The sequence below is a fragment of the Lithobates pipiens genome, unplaced genomic scaffold (genome assembly GCF_037356315.1).
Source record: "Lithobates pipiens isolate NorthernLeopardFrog02 unplaced genomic scaffold, aLitPip1_a1.2 Scaffold_13, whole genome shotgun sequence".
In the NCBI taxonomy this organism is placed as follows: Eukaryota; Metazoa; Chordata; class Amphibia; order Anura; family Ranidae; genus Lithobates; species Lithobates pipiens.
Genome location: NW_027507718.1, coordinates 43,320,957 through 43,338,403, shown reverse-complemented (window position 1 = coordinate 43,338,403; position 17,447 = coordinate 43,320,957). Strand labels below are relative to the sequence as shown.

Genomic DNA, 17,447 nt, shown 5'->3' with positions numbered 1-17,447 from the left:
CCCCCAGGAGGAGATTTGCAGGAGAGCAGTAGGACCAAAGCACTTACACAGCTGCAGTAGAGTCACTAGAGCACCAAATTCAAATATGGCATAGCTTCCCTTATCAGCTGTGTGGTCAATAGCTGAGCCCATCATGATAACACATTAGGGGAAGGACCAGAGCAACATACCATTAGGCTCCCCACATACCAGGGCCAAAAGACCAAACTCACCATAGTTAAAAGTCCAAAGTCCTGAGAGGCCCTGCAGTTCACACAAAAGCACACTGGGGAAAGATGTCAGATTCAAGGAACATGCCTCTTCCATGGAGTCTATAAGGGCAGTGTTCCAGGAGACAAGTGTACCATGGCCCTGGACCTGAAAAACACTCAGCGGCTGACTCAAATGTTACACAAAGGTGTTTAGCTGAGTGCCTTCAGCAGAGTCTAGTGCTCAAGGACAGATCACAGGCCAACAAAGCATCTTCTTGTCAGCAGGGTTTGGGTACAGCTTTCAAAGAAATGCTAAGGATCAGCAAATCCAGTAAACTGCAAAATGACCCCCATTCTGGCTCCACAGATCTCCTGAAGGAAGCAGCATAACCCAATGTACATGAATTACTTTATCCTGTGCCCCTTAATGTACGATTAAGAAATGTATACACATACACTCCATAGCCACTTGCAGCTAGAATAGTATTGTCACACTCAATATCAGCAGGTCTGTTTAGACTTCTCCTTAAAAAGCAGCCATTCCTCTATGGTGAGAGGTGCCTCTAAAAATGCTCACAAAACATGACGCTAAATTTCTACCCACTGAAGCATGGGCCCTGCTACAAGTTGCCTACAAGCAACTTGTATGAGCTACAAGCGGCAAACACAGTGCTGATAATAGGCCTTCTGTTAAGTATAAAGGATGTGTATACAGTGTCCGTGAGGCTTAATTACAAACTATCAAAAAATGCAAAACAGAGCTTCAGAACAGTTTTTAAAATCATAGTAGCTATATTTTGAGAACATATCTGATTGTATAATGTATGGTCCTGCTTGTTTTAACATAATCATATAGTTTGCTTTAAAACAATAAAAGTTCACTTTCAACAAATTGACAGTGCTTATGCGGGGAATATTCAGGCATTCCCCAATACTTATGTTACTATTATGGTTAACATAAAATTAAATGTACTGTATTGTGTATGGCAAACCAGGCTGCATATCTGTAAAGATTTTACACTTTCCCTTTAAACAATTCCAATAGAAACCAGCTAGATTATACAACCTACTGTAGCCCAGTAATTGATAACATTGTTATATCCTTTTTTCCACAAAGGTGACAAGAGAAGATTACAAACAGGACTGCAGAACCATTAATTGCAATCAACTGATTGAAATAGTTATATGCAGCACAAGTGAGAAATGAAAATTTAACAAAAAATAAAATATTTTCAACACACTCTTGTACATGGAAAGCTATAAACAGCATACCTTCATCACTTGCTTGATGCTTAACTACTGTCATAAGAGACCTAGAAGGAGGTTTACCCAGGGGAAGTCTCCAGCTCTTTGTTCTTTGTGGTCTTTTCTCATTATTTTCAGCCCAAGTTGTGCTCTAAAACAGACAAAGCCAGCCTGTTAGTCTGAAATACTGAAAATAACATCACACTTAAAGAATGAAAGCTCTCTAGGATTACGATAACTAAGTTCTGTGTAACGTTTATTCTCCTTTTCAAGTAACGACTAAAAAAACCTCAAAGGATACAAGATGGGACCCTGTAGTAACATATCTCTGCTTTTACTGCTCTGAAACGGTACACATACTAATATTTCAGCTACAGAAGAAATGTACAAATCCTTATGCTAATGTTTTTAACCTGGCAGAAGCAAAATGTCAATTGCATCTAAATGATCATCTAAGTAAAACAGACAAGAGCAAGTTACTAAATAAAACAAAGTAATATACAAAAGGCAGGCTACTTTGGTAGCTCCAAATTAAAGTTTCCAAATCACTTCTAGAGTTAGCGCAAAATAAAAATTATAGAAGGATGCAAAAAAGGGATAGAAGAGAACATACTTTTGAAATTAAACTATAGACCTTTTAGCTTCATATTTGTTTTAAAAGCTTGATGTGAGAATTTGACAAGGTAGAGTAAGTAATCAACAGCTATTAGCCTTACTAGCATATTTGTGCCTGCTTGGTCAAGATATATAGGGGGGCCCATAAAACATACAGTACGCATACTGGAATAGATAAAAAAAAATTAAAAATTACATTATAGTATATAGTTACAGGTGATTTAAGAAAGCAATGAACAGAGCAGATTACACACACACATGGTGAACAAAGAAAAAGTATGTGAAAGTGAACAGAGAATGGTTTATGTATTATAGAACAATGTGTGTACAGAGCTCTGTACATGTAAAGGAGGGCCTTATAAATCTGAAAACATTGTCTTTTTTTTTTTTTTTAAGTGAACTTATTAAACTAAAGGCAAAACTCTTTGTTTTGGATAGAGTAGAGATTGATTATTACACCTATCAGTTTTTATTGCCATCTGTGCACTTGTTAGGGAGATTTACCCTCTCTATTTGTCCTGTTTTCCATCATCATTGAAAGCAAAAGAAAATCCCACATTTTGAGTTGTCCCTAGAAAAGTAAAAGAAGGGAAATGTTATATTTTTTAAGTTAATCTTTCACTTTAACAGGATTTCTTTTGGCAAAATGCCTATTTCTGTGGCAGGCACAATAACAGTTCAGCCAGCTATAGCCGACTTGTTTGTAAGCAATGTCACATGATAAATAGGAATAAATGATCACATGATCAGAAGCCATGTTCATTAATTCTCATTCACTTTATCTCACCAAGCCACTGTTAAATGCAGAGCTGAGGCAACAATATATTGGTATCGTGCTGAGTGACATTTATAAACATATTGCAGGTAAGCTAATAATCTTTGGGGATTTTTTTTTAATTCCATTTGTCTACATATAATAAAAAATGCATGCTTCATAATATGTATATATATGTATCCAGTAGCCAGTAGCCATCAGACCTGGTCCAGGCAATTTCTTTGGAATGCTTTGGCGCAGGGCACAAAGACGGAAGAACTATATTTTCACTAAGGTGGAAGTCCAATAACCACCTTGGGAAGGAAGGAAGGATGGCCTTGGGCGTAAGTCTACCTTGTCATTGTTATGAATGAGAAAAGGCCCCTTACAAGTGAGAACTTAGTGAGCGTCCGACAGACGTGAGAGCAGCCAAAAAGGGCACTCTGCAGGAGTGCATATGATTTTGTTCAGCAGCAATGCTGTTAAAACCAGTGACTAAAGAAGCAGGATGAAAAAGGGGGCCTTGGGCCAGCAAGTCTGGTCTGTTTGAAGGAAGCCAAGGTTGGTCTGCCAGAAGTCAGAGCATGTCAGTGTGCCGCATTCTTCTGGGTCAATTTGGTGCGATGAAAGTCATCAGCACCATTCCTCCTCTATCTTGTGCAGCAGTCGAAGGAGGATGCATAAACCAGCTTAAATTTGGTCCAAGGAGTCATCAGAACATCAGCTGCAAAAGCCAGAGGATCCCTGGTCTTGCCTACGAACTTGTTTTCCTTGTTGTTGAACCTGGAGGCCAGGATGTCCACTCCTTTGATAGAAGTTTTAAAAGATCTATGGATGCAGAGATTACCCAGGCATTGACAGCTAGAAAGTCAGCTTTACAATTGTCCACTCCTGGTATGTAGACAGCTGAGAGAGCTGGATTGCAAGTTCCGGCCCATAAGAACATCAGACTTGTTTCTTTTAGGGCACCTGACTTCTGGTACAGCAAAATGTCAAATAAAGGACTTCAATAGAATTAAAACCACATTATTTTTACTGTACAGAAACCATAAAAAGATCATTGGGAGTTATAATCATTGTGCTTATAGAAAACGCACTCTAACACCCTAGAAGAAACTGGACAATCCACTAAACTTGTGGACCAACTCATTGAAATTTTGGATGCTGACTCCTGGCTATTTTGGTTTTATCTTTATATGTATATGTGTAGGATGATTTTCATGTTTTTTGTGCAACAAAAATAAAGTTTGTTTTAATTTTACTGGTGAAAATTGAGAGATATATATATATATATATATATATATATGCCTGGTGGCATATCTGTAGTAGAGTCACTTCCTATTTGAAATTGTGTTGTATATTATATTTGGGATGATGCCCTGGCCTAGGATGGTGTAATTTAATATTGTTGGCTTCACCACTCATTATGTAAGAGATGGAATTATTTCTAGTACCTCTCTCATGGTTTATGTAGGCCACTGTTATGACCTCGTCTGACTGTACCCTGACCGGGTGACCATGCAGGAGAGAGGTCCATTGTTGTAAAGAGCTCAGTTCTAGAATGTTGATGGCGTTTCAACTCCTGTGGGGATCAGGTTCACTACAGTCATAGAACTGTAAACGTGGCCCAACCTGTAAGGCTGGCATCACTCACTACCCTCCAGGACATGTGAAAGACAGACTTTCCCAACACCAAGGCTGGACTGAAGATCCACTATGTCAAGAGCAGCTTTGTGACAGGAGCAATGGGTGACCAAAGGATTAGATTTGTTTTTCCATGTCATGAGCATGCTGGATTGAAGAGAGACACTATGCAAAGGGAATGGCCTTGAAGGTGGCTACCATGAAACCCTGAACCCTCATACAGAAACAAACTAAGGGTTGTCCTCGTGTGGGACCTTAGGGAAGCAATCTTCTATCGAGGAAGGAAAAACTCTGGTTTGGGCTGCATCAAAGATTAGATACTCCAGTGTGAGGGCTGGACTGTAGACTTTGGAAAGTTATCGAGCCAAAGATTCCTAAATGGTAAATAAACTGAATCATTCTCTGGATTTGTGGTTACAAGTCCTCCAGTAGGAGGTTGTCAAAGTAAACTGTGACAAATGCCTTGGGCTCATAAAAGAGGCAGAAGGAGGGCAAGCACTTTTGTGGACATTCTAGGTGAAGAGGATAGTCTGAATGGTAATGCAAAAATTTGTAAGTTTTGGTATGCCACAGCAAAATGTATAAAGTGAGAAATGTGAGTCGTCTGAAGATAGCATATTGGAAAGCAAAATATGAAGAGGGGGCAGGGGCGGAAACTCAATTTTACCCCTTTTAAATGACAGATTGGATCCAGACTGGTGTGAAGGCCAACAGATGTCCCCATACTCCTTACATAGGGGACACACATTCATTGTGAGGAGGGCTTCTGGACAGGCTTGGTGTACTTAGGAGGTTTGGGGCTTAAAAGGAGGTGCTAAGTCTTTGGTTTGCAAGTACACACTTGGGGAGAGATCTTTCATGGAGCAAAAGTAGTAGCTGTGGGAGTTGGAGACTTTGGTGCTTTTATCCTACAAGAAGAAACCTTTCTGCCAAGATAAAGGAGATTCTACAGCGTTCTCTAAAGTGTCAACACAAAAAAATAATAATAATGTCGAGGGCTACAGCTGTAATTATTCTAAGACAGCAGGGTCCTAAAAGAAAGATTCATGTGCTTTACTCATATGTCCAATCAAATCAGCAGTAGTCTGGAAAATGTACACAGCAGTAAGCACTGGCAACAAGGCAGGGCGTGCAAGGGCAATTTGGGTCTTTAAAGCGGAGGTCCACCCTAAAGTGGACCTTCCGCTCATTGGAATCCTCCCCCCCCTCCGGCGCCACAATTGGCACCTTTCAGGGGGGAGGGGGGTGCAGGTACCTGTACAGTACAGGTATCTGCACCCACTTCAGGCGTAGATTCTGCAGAAGGCACGCCCCTTTCCGCAGAATCTACGCCCCTTTCTGAAAGTCCCCCGCTGCCTGCTGGGAAACACACGGACCCCAGAGACCGCAGGGACTATCCTTATTGCGCAGCGCGACTCGCGCATGCGCAGTAGGGAACCGGGAAATGAAGCCGAAAGGCTCCACTTCCTGATTCCCATACCCAAGATGGTGGCGGCAGGACCCGAGAGAGATCGGCTTCGGGTGCCGACATCGCAGGCGCGCTGGGCGGGTAAGTGTCACTATTTTAAAAGTCAGCAGCTGCAGTATTTGTAGCTGCTGGCCTTAAAAAAAATTAAAAAAAACGCAGACTCCCGGCAGACTCCCACTTTAAGCGTGCTTCCAGACATTTCTCAACAGACTCTGTAAACAAAAAGCATCCTCAATAAGAACTGTAAGGTGTTGATAACTGAAAAGGCAGGATCCACTACCAGAACAGCCCATGACTTCTAATGCTTTGTAATCATGGACTTTGACGGACTTCCGTCAAATCGGACTTGTCTACACACAATCACACCAAAGTCCGACGGATTTGACCGTGATGACGTACGACAGGACTAGAATAAGGAAGTTCATAGCCATTAGCCAATAGCTGCCCTAGCGTCTGTTTTCGTCCATCGGACTAGCACACAGACTAACTGAATTTTCGACCGAACTTGAAACATGTTCTAAATCTAAAGTCCGTCTGATTTTTCGACAGCAAAGGTCCGATGAAGCCCACACACAGTCGAATTGTCCGACGGATTTGAGCCATGTGAACATGGCATTAGGGTGTACTCGCACTTGGGCCATTTTCCAATGCCATTGTCATCTTCATCTGGTGGTCAAAATGTGGTTTATTTTCTCTTGTAGGTATTTAACCACTTAAGGACCAGGCCTCTTTTAGATGTGTTGTTTACAAGTTAAAAACTGTTTTGTTTTTTTCCTAGAATATTACTTAGAACCCCCAAACATTACACATTTTTTTCTAACACCCTAGAGAATAAAATGACGGTTGTTGCAATGTCACACCGTATTTGCGCAGCACTCTTACAAGAGCACTATTTTTGTAAAAAATTCACTTTTTTGAATTAAAAAATAAGACAACAGTAAAGTTAGCCCAATTTTGTTTTATACTGTGAAAGATTATGTTACGCCAAGTAAATGGATACCCAACATGTCACGCTTCAAAATTGCGCCCGCTCGTGGAATGGTGACAAACTTTTACCCTTAAAAATCTCCATAGGCGAGGTTAAAAAAAATTCTACAGATTGTATGTTTTGAGTTACAGAGGAGGTCTAGGGCTAGAATTATTTCTCTACCGATTGTGGCGATACCTCACATGTGGTTTGAGCACCATTTTCATGTATGCGTTAGCTTCTGCATGCAAGCTCGGCAGGACGGGGCGCGTTTACATTTTTTTTTTACCTTTTATTTTTACAGTGTTTTAAAAATAAAAATGGTGTCACTTTTATTCCTATTACAAGGATTGTAAACAACCCTTGTAATAGAAAAAAGCATGACAGGACCTCAGATCTCATTTACACTAAAATGCAATAAAAATAAATAATTAGTAATTTTCCCCTCACCTGTGTCCATGTTTAGCCAGGAAAAGGACTGCCGACGGCTCCAGGAAGCAGCGGAGGGCACCAGAGTGCGGCGGGAAGGGGGGTTCTTGGCAAATCCGCCGAGATCCCACTTTTATCTTGTAGCTGACCGCCGGCCGAACGCAAGGATACCAGGGCTATGGCAGCTACCTGCAGCCATAACAACGATATCCATCCTCAAAGGCTGGATATCGGTGTTCGGCAGCTGGCAAGTGGTTAAAAATCTATAGGAATTACAGAAAATACAGGGAAAACATGAAGAAAGCAAAGAATAAAAAAAAAAAAAGTGTAAAAGAATGATATACAGTAAAACCTTTTTTGCGAGCATAATTCGTTCCAGAAACATGCTTATAATTAGGGATGAGCCTGATGTTCGCCAAACCGCTAATATTATGCGGTGTTCATGGCAAATACGAAAGCAGCGGAACACCGTTAAGTTCATGGGACACTAACATGAAAAATTAAAAGTGCTAATTTTAAAGGCTTATATGCAAGTTATTGCCATAAAAAAGTGTATGGAGACCCTGGGTCCTGCCCCAGGGCACATGTATCAATGCAAAACATTTTTTTTTTAAACGGCTGTTTTTTCAGGAGCGGTGATTTTCATAATGCTTAAAGTAAAACAATAAAAATGAAACATTCGTATTGTGCCAGGGGGGTGTCCTTAGTATGGCTGTAAAGTGGCGCATTTTTCCCGTGTTTAGAACAATAGCACAGCAAAATGACATTTCTAAAAGGTAAAAAAAAAAGTAATTTAAAATGGCTCACAGCTGTAATGAATTGTTGGATCCCGGAAATATAAATAAAAATCAATGAAAAAAAGGCATGGGCTCCCCCCAGTCTATTACCAGGCCCTTTGTGTCTGGTATGAATATTAAGGAGAAGTCTGTGCCATTTTTTTTTTTTCGTTTTTGATATCAGTCAGGAGAAGGGTACAAAATAATTTCCAAGGCATTAGAAATACCATGGAACACAGTGAAGACAGTCATCATCAAGTGGAGAAAATATGGCACAACAGTGACAAGAAATGGACGTCCCTCCAAAACTGATGAAAAGACGAGAAAACAGCTCAGGGAGGCTGCCAAGAGGCCTACAGCAACATTAAAGGAGCTGCAGGAATATCTAGCAAGTACTGGCTGTGTGGTACATGTGACAACAATCTCCCATATTCTTCACGTGTCTGGACTATGGGTAAAAGTGGCAAGACAAAAGCTTTTCTTACGAAGAAAAATATCCAAGCCCTGCTGAATTTTCCAAAAACACATCTGAAGTCTCCCAAAAGTAAGTGGGAAAACGTGTTATGGATGGTCTGATGAAACCAAGGTTGAACTTTGTGGCCATAATTCCAAAAGATACGTTTGGCACAAAAACAACATTGCACATCAACAAAGGAACACCATACCCACAGTGAAGCATGGTGGTGGCAGAATCATGCTTTGGGGCTGTTTTTCTTCAGCTGGAACAGGGGCCTGAGTCAAGGTAGAGGTTATTATGAACAGTTCCAAATATCAGTCAATATCAGCACAAAACCTTCAGGCTTCTGCTAGAAAACTCAAGCATGAAAAGGAACTTCATCGTGCAGCATGACAACGACCCAAAGCATACATACAAATCAACAAAGGAATGGCTTCACCAGAAGATGATTAGAGTTTTGGAACGGCCCAGCCAAAGCCCAGACCTGAATCTGATTAAAAATCTGTGGGGTGATCTAAAAGAGGGCTGTGCACAGGAGATGTCATATTTGGAGTGTTTTTGCAAAGAAGAGTGGGCAAATATTGCCAAGTCAATATGTGCCATGCTGATAGACTCATACCCAAAAAGACTGAGTGATGTAATAAAATCAAAAGGTGCTTCAACAAAGTATTCGTTTAAGGGTGTCTACACTTAACCACTTAAGGACCAAGCCTCTTTTTCAGATCTGGTGTTTACATGTTTAAAACAGTTTTTTTTGCTAGAAAATTACTTGGAACCCCCAAACATTTTATACCTTTTTTTTCTAACACCCTAGAGAATAAAATGGCCGTCATTGCAACAACAGTAAAATTAGCCCAATTGAAGGGCGTCAAACTTTTACCCTCAAAAATCTATTATTCTCGCTCTACCGATCGCGGCGATACCTTTAGCTTTAAAAAAAAAAAAAAACGATCCTATTACAAGCAATGTAAACATCCCTTGTAATAGAAAAAAGCATGATAGGTCCTCTTAAATATGAGATCTGTGGTCAAAAAGTCCTCAGATCTCATATTTGGACTTAAATAAAAAATAAAAAAAAATAAAAGTAATTTTAAAAAGGGACATTGAAAAAATGTGCCTTTAAGAGGTATTGGTGGAAGTGACGTTTTGACGTTTCTTCCACCCTGCTATGGTATAGAGACGGGTGGGGGCCATCTTAGCCTCACTCGTCTCCATACCCAGGACATGAAAGGACCCAATCGTCTCCACCGCTACAGATGGCTCTGGTAAGTGGCGGAGGGCGCAGCACCTCTCCCACCACCGATAACGGTGATATCGCGGCGAATCCGCTGCAGAGACCACCATCATCGTACACAGGACCCGCAGAGATAGATATCTTGGTTGTGGCAGCAGCTTCTGCCGTTACCGAGATATCCCTCTTCAAAAAATGGACGTACATCGTCGTGCGCCGGTTGTAACGTGGTTAAGCAGCCATATTATTTTTATTTTTACTTCTCTTCACCTAAAAGGTTTGTCTTTCAACTGAGTTGTGCAATTTATAGGTCACACTGAAGGTGGAAACAGTTGTGAAATGATTTATCTTTGTCTCTCTGTATTTTTACATCACAGAAACCTGACATTTTAAAGGGGTGTGTAGACTTTCTATCCACTTAGGAGAGGCAGAATGGCAGTCTGTCTATGTAAACAAGGCAAATCTTTGTTCTGCCAGAGAGGAAAACGAAACACGGATATTTTTTTTACTCCAGTGCATCCACCCCGTTAGAAAGCACTCCCTAGGAGCACACTTAACCCTTTGATTGCCCCTGATGTTAACTCCTTCCCTGCCAGTGTCATTTATACAGTGACAGTGCATTTTTTAGTACTGATCACTTTATTGGTGTCACCGGTCCCCAAAAAGTTTCACTTATTGTCAGCTATGTTTGCCCAATGTCGCAGTCCCGAAAAAAAAAAAAAAACTGATCGCGCACCATTGACTGGTTCCCGACCAGCCACCACAGTTATACTGCAGCAGGTTGGCTCTCCTGGGCGAGGTGTCGCAGCTGAACGTCCGGCGCACGCACCCGCGGCAATCAGATTCGCTTCAGAACTGATCAGTCTCCCTGCCCAGGCCAATGATTTTTGGCCTTGACCTGGTGATCGGTTCTGGCGAATGGGAGACTGTCCCCTGACTGTGTAATGTAAACACAGGCAGGGGAAGTGATGTAATGTCCCCTCGTTGAATCCTTTTCCGTTCCAGAGCAAGGAGAGAGTACATCTAAATGTGAGTTGCACTAAAACACAGGCACACTTAGTGTAAAATAAAAAGGTTATGGCGCTAAACCCTATCAGTGATGTGATAAATTAACCTATCACCAAAACCTGGTGTTTTTTTATATAAAAAGAAAAAGCTGTTGGCAATAGCGTGCAAAGATTTCCTAAAACAATTTTGTATCCTAATTGGAAAAAATATGTGTGATCAGTATGGAATCAACATTCGTGTTCCATCATAATTATAACCGAAATAGATATTAGGTTATCTTATACGTGTCAGCCTGCTATGAGTGAATACCAAAAATATGTAAACATTCATTTAGATATAAAAAATGGTGAAAATGTTGTTTGTATCCAACAATGTGCTAGATCAGAACAAACTGTGCAAACATGTGCAAAATAAGTGCAAAAAACAACTAGGGATCAGAACAGCCAGGGATCAGAAATATGTTCAACCAATAATCGCATGAAGACGCATCTATGTCCAATATAAGTCCAAAATTAATGTTTGGCTTAATGATACTGCCTCCTCAGATTATTGCTGTAATTGATGCGTAAAGTCAATAGGGAATATTTCATTCACTCGTGCAAACAGTGCGGGTCTTCAATGAGAAAACTTCATCCCCGGTGCGCCACTCAGTGCTATAGTATGTAAATGCTCTCACCAGAGTTAATGCCCCTTATGGGGCTGGATGGACCTTCACAATGTAAGCCACTGTGCTGCTCTCTGGCTGCTGCTGGTGCACTGGGTGAAGCTTCGCTATTCCGTCCGTATGGTCTCCAACGTTAATTATATATGAGGAAAGACATATCCATAGTGTAATACATTCTTAACCAGATCGTTCGTTTATTAATATTAAAAACTACTCACATTTGACATTAAAAGCATATGCGTATGGAAAAAACTCAGCCGTTCGTCTCTATCCGTTCAAACGAGTGCACACAACGTCCTCTGGAGCGGCCATAGTAAGGTGCACCAATATGGCCGCTCCAGAGGACGTCAGAGTGACGAAACGCGTAGGGCGTGGCCACGTTGTGTGCACTCTGACGTCCTCTGGAGCGGCCATAGTAAGGTGCACCAATATGGCCGCTCCAGAGGACGTCAGAGTGACGAAACCCGTAGGGCGTGGCCACGTTGTGTGCACTCGTTTGAACGGATAGAGACGAACGGCTGAGTTTTTTCCATACGCATATGCTTTTAATGTCAAATGTGAGTAGTTTTTAATATTAATAAACGAACGATCTGGTTAAGAATGTATTACACTATGGATATGTCTTTCCTCATATATAATTAACGTTGGAGACCATACGGACGGAATAGCGAAGCTTCATCCAGTGCACCAACAGCAGCCAGAGAGAAGCACAGTGGCTTACATTGTGAAGGTCCATCCAGCCCCAGAAGGGGCATTAACTCTGGTGAGAGCATTTACATACTATAGCACTGAGTGGCGCACCGGGGATGAAGTTTTCTAATTGAAGACCCGCACTGTTTGCACGAGTGAATGAAATATTCCCTATTGACTTTACGCATCAATTACAGCAATAATCTGAGGAGGCAGTATCATTAAGCCAAACATTAATTTTGGACTTATATTGGACATAGATGCGTCTTCATGCGATTATTGGTTGAACATATTTCTGATCCCTGGCTGTTCTGATCCCTAGTTGTTTTTTGCACTTATTTTGCACATGTTTGCACAGTTTGTTCTGAACTAGCACATTGTTGGATACAAACAACATTTTCACCATTTTGTATATCTAAATGAATGTTTACATATTTTTGGTATTCACTCATAGCAGGCTGACACGTATAAGATAACCTAATATCTTTTTCGGTTATAATTATGATGGAACACGAATGTTGATTCCATACTGATCACACATATTTTTTCCAATTAGGATACAAAATTGTTTTAGGAAATCTTTGCACGCTATTGCCAACAGCTTTTTCTTTTTATATAAAAAAAACACCAGGTTTTGGTGATAGGGTTTAGCGCCATAACCTTTTTATTTTACACTTTTCATTTCCCTCTCCTCCCCACTAAGGAAGTGAGGGCTTCAGGCACAGGCAGCTCTAACCCAGTATATTTTCTTTTCTTCCTTCACTTTCTATTTTTTATATTTCTATCACATTGGAGATCTTGCTTTGTTTTTGGTTTCTCCATAGCGCAACTTTATTTATTTATTTATACAGGCACACTTAGGTTAACCTATTCACTTGCTGTCAACCAAGTGCAGTTTTCATATTTTTCTTTGACTACCGTACTAGTGTAGTTTGTGACACTAATCAGCATTAGGGCAGTTAGTAGTAGGCCCATATAGGTTTAGGGTAGCCCCCCAAATAAAGGTTTAACCCCTTGATCAGCCCTCAGTTAAATCTTTCACCCCGTCACAGTGTCACTATTATAGTGTACAGATCTTTTTTCTGATCGCTGTATTTAGTGTCACGGGTAACGCTAGCTATTTACTGTCACCGTCAGGTTTTTATAGCATCAGGGTAACCGCCATATATTGCTGAATAAAGGTTTAACCCCCTGATCACCTCCCAGTACAGGTTTTAGCATCAGGGTCAGTGCCAGGGAGAGTCAGATGTGCCAGTAGCGCTAACACCCATGCACACACACCATACACCTCCCTTACGACTAGTATAGTGTCTGAATGGATCAATATCTTTGATCTGATCAGATCTATACTAGCATACCCAATAGTTAAGGGTTCCCAAAAAGGCAGCATTAGCGGGATCAGCCCAAATACTTGCTAGCACCTGTATTTAGCCACTTCTCCCAGCCCAGCCCACCCAAGTGCAGTATCAATCGATCACTGTCACGTACAAAACACAAGGCACATAACTGCAGCTCTCGCAGCATCAGGCCTTATCCCTGCGAACATCAACAGTTTTTTGGTAGCGATTAAAGCAGGCTCAGCCAATCAGCTGCTCTTTTTGCCTGTGAGACTAATTAGTTGTACCAGTAAATTTTGAGGCCACAATGTCCAATCGGAGGTACACTAGTGAAGAGGCCTACACGTCTACACTCTCCGAGAGAGAGAGAAAGAAAGAGAGAAAGTCATAATATGAAACATTGACAGCATACACATATGTTTGCAATCAAACACATTACGAATATCCCCAAATTATCGGTACCTACTTCAATGATTGAGCATGGGAGCCAGATTGACAAAATCCAAGTTGAGCAATTGACCGACCACAAACACCCAATTGTGTCGGATCTCCCGTTGGGAGGGGTATGGATAAATGAGATGAACCAAAGCTCAAAATGTGACCTATAAAACAGTCCAAACATATTCTATCTGTATAAAATCACTTTGAATCATCCTTAACCACTTCCCGACTGCCGCACGCCAATATATGTTCTAACTTTGAAGAGAAATATCGCTGTTATGGCAACAGCTAACCCCGGTATCCTCTTCTTCGTCGTGCTCCGGTGCCCTCCGCCCGCGTACCGGAGCCCTCGGCTGCAGCGGAGCCCATAGCTCTTAAAGGGCCTTTTTTTTTTTTTTTTTTTTTAAATGACAGTTTTATTTTATTTATTTTTTTATTGAATTTTAGTGTAAATGTCTTTTTGCTCACAGATCTCATATTTAAGAGGTCCTGTCTATTACATGGGATATTTGCATTCCTTGTAAAAGTGATAAATTTGAAAAAAAAAAATTAAAATAACAATGTAAAAAAAAAAAAAAAAAGGTAAAATAAATAATAAAAAAAAAAATTTAACGCGCCCTATCCGGCCGAGCTTGCGTGCAGAAGCGAACGCATATGAAAATGGTGTTTGTCGCCATTCCACAAGCAGGTGCAATTTTGAAGCATGGCCAAGAGGTCCCGTTTTTCCCTTTTTGATAGCTAATTGACCCATGGATGGGCTTTTTCCTTTTAAAAATGGAGGCAAGTATATATAGTATGGAATGTTTGCTAAGCGGTAGTTTATGCTCCATTCAGTTAGTGCATGGCTATTTTGGCCTATGATTTATGAGCATCTTTAGAACCACAGATTGGGCTACTAAAAAGTTAAACCACTAATATCATCCGATGGGTTTCTAGGCTCCCAGTTTACTTAAATCTAAGGAAAGCTCTGTTTGAGTAAGTTACATTATTGAAGATTTTTCAATTTCTATAAGCTGTTTAAGGACGATTCAACGTGATTTTATACAGATAGAATATGTTTGGACTGTTTTATAGGTCACACTTTGAGCTTTGGTTGATCTAATTTATCCATACCCCTCCCTACGGGAGATCCAGCACAATTAGGCATTTGTAGTCCGTCAGTTGCACGACTTCATTGAATTTCATCCCTCACTCCAATTCTTTTTAGCTTCAATCTGGCTCCATTGCTCAATCATTGAGGTAGGAACCAATAATTTGGGGATATTCGTCATGTGTTCGATTTCAACCATATGTGTATGCTATAAATGTTTCATATTATAACACATATATATATATATATATATATATATATATATATATATATATATATATATATATATACACATACACACACACACATACACACAGACTGCTAATATTTGTTTTATTTTTCTGTTAAGTTTTTTCCTGAAGAAGCCGTATGGCAAAACATAGAAATATTAATGTAAATACAGTGAATCAATATTACTAATAAGGTGTTTCCATACACCATTGGATATGGTTGTATTCTTTGCATTGTTTTTATGATATTGCTCATTTAATAAAAAAAAAATTTTTTTTCACAATTTTGGTTTATGTATTTATACATTTTTTTTTAAATTCACCCAAAAAGTCCCAAATCTCCCAAATTTTTGTTTCTTTTATATAAATAAGGGATGCTGTTTAGTGATGGATGAACTTCCGACGGGAAGTTTCGCGAACGCGGTCGATAGTTCGCGAACCGGAACGTTCGCGGCAGGCCCCATTGACTTCAATGGGAGGCAAACTTTGCAAACTTACAGGTCAAATTTGCAGCCACAAAATAATTAATAGCTGTGCAAACATAGTCCCACCACATAGCAAATGACATAACACATGTATGAGGTGAATCTGGGATCGACAACTACAAGCATTCTTTTTTTATATGGGAAATTGTTGTGACAATTCAGGACTGTGGAGCGCATGGAGGAGAGGGAAGGTCAGGGTAGGCAAAGAAGAGGGTGCAGGAGATGATCACCAGCAGCCTGACATACAGCAATGACACCTGCACCGTGATAGAGTGATCTGACAACAGCACCGTGATAGAGAGCACTGACATCAGCAGCGTGACATAAAGCACTAACACCAGCACCGTGATATACAGCACTGACAGCAGCACCGTGATATACAGCACTGACAGCAGCACCGTGATAGAGAGTACTGACATCAGCAGCGTGACATACAGCAATGACACCTGCACCGTGATAGAGTCATCTGACAACAGCACCGTGATAGAGAGCACTGACATCAGCACTGTTATATACAGCACTGACACCTGCACCGTAAGCAGCCCCAGGAGGAAGTCAGCATAGCACAGGGATGGTGGAAGCCCCTCATAATAAGCAGCCCCAGGAGGAAGTCAGCAAATCACAGGGATGGTGGGAGCCCCTCATAATAAGCATAGCACAGGGATGGTGGGAGCCCCTCATAATATGCACAGCAGAGGTACAGCCCCAGGAGGAAGTCAGCACAGCACAGGGATGATGGGAGCCCCTCATAATAAGCAGCCTCAGTAGAAATATGACACCGCTCAACCTCTTCAAAGAGGAGGGTACGGGCATATAGTACAGTGTGCTTTTTTTGGACAAGGAAGTGAGCCAAATGAAGAAAGAAGGTCTGTGCTCGATTAAAAAAATTGTTTATCGACATATACATGGTCTACTGGTCACATGTGTTGAAGTCCTCCGAGATCCATGCCTCATTCATTTTTAGAAATGTGAGGTAGTTAACACTGTCGTGAGCTAGGAGAGTACGCTTATCGGTCACGATCCCCCCTTCTGCGCTGAACGTCCTTTCGGATAGGACACTGGACGAGGGGCAAGCCAACAGTTCGATTGCAAATTGGGCAAGCTCTGGCCACCCAGTAGTCCAGGGGTTCATCACTCAGAGCGTCCACATCGGCCGTTAACCCGATGTAGTCGGACACCTGACGGTCTAGGCGTTCCCTGATGCTGGATCCGGGTGACACCTGTCTATGGGTCGGCTGAAAGAATGACCTCATATCCGAAGTCACCAACACATCTTCAAACCGGCCTCTTCTTGCAGGCGCTATTGGATTGGTACCCGCAACTCCTTCTCTGGGAGTGGGAACTGCTCCTCTGCCAGCGTACGCAAAAACAGAATGCAGCTTTTCTCGAAGCAAGGCCTGTAAGTGCTCCATTCTGCCAGCCCTCTGTGGCGGCGGTAACATTTCGGCCATTTTGTGTTTGTACCGGGGGTCTAAGTACGTTGCCACCCAGTACTGGTCCTTGACCCTTACGCTTTTTATACGGGGGTCCCTATTAAAACACTGGAGTATGAAGGCCCCCATTTGCACTAAACTGGAATCGGTGTGGTGGCCTGGCTCCTGCTCATCATCCAGGATAATGTCGTCCTCTTCATTCTCCTCTCCCCATCCACGCACAACAGGGATCCCAGAAAGGTTTAAAGCATGCTCTTCATGATCCTCCTCATCCGCCCCGGCACCATCCTCC

General features: G+C 41.4%; 1 protein-coding gene across 2 annotated transcripts in view; it reads right to left on the bottom strand.

Annotated features, from left to right (window-relative positions):
- KDM4C (lysine demethylase 4C) overlaps positions 1 to 17,447 on the bottom strand; it is a 732,113-nt gene that overhangs the window by 336,104 nt on the left and 378,562 nt on the right. For both annotated transcript variants that reach the window (XM_077475057.1, XM_077475058.1), the window contains exon 12: positions 1,464 to 1,587. In XM_077475057.1, the coding sequence (XP_077331183.1) occupies positions 1,464 to 1,587 (124 nt within the window). The remainder of the gene's footprint in view (positions 1 to 1,463; positions 1,588 to 17,447) is intronic.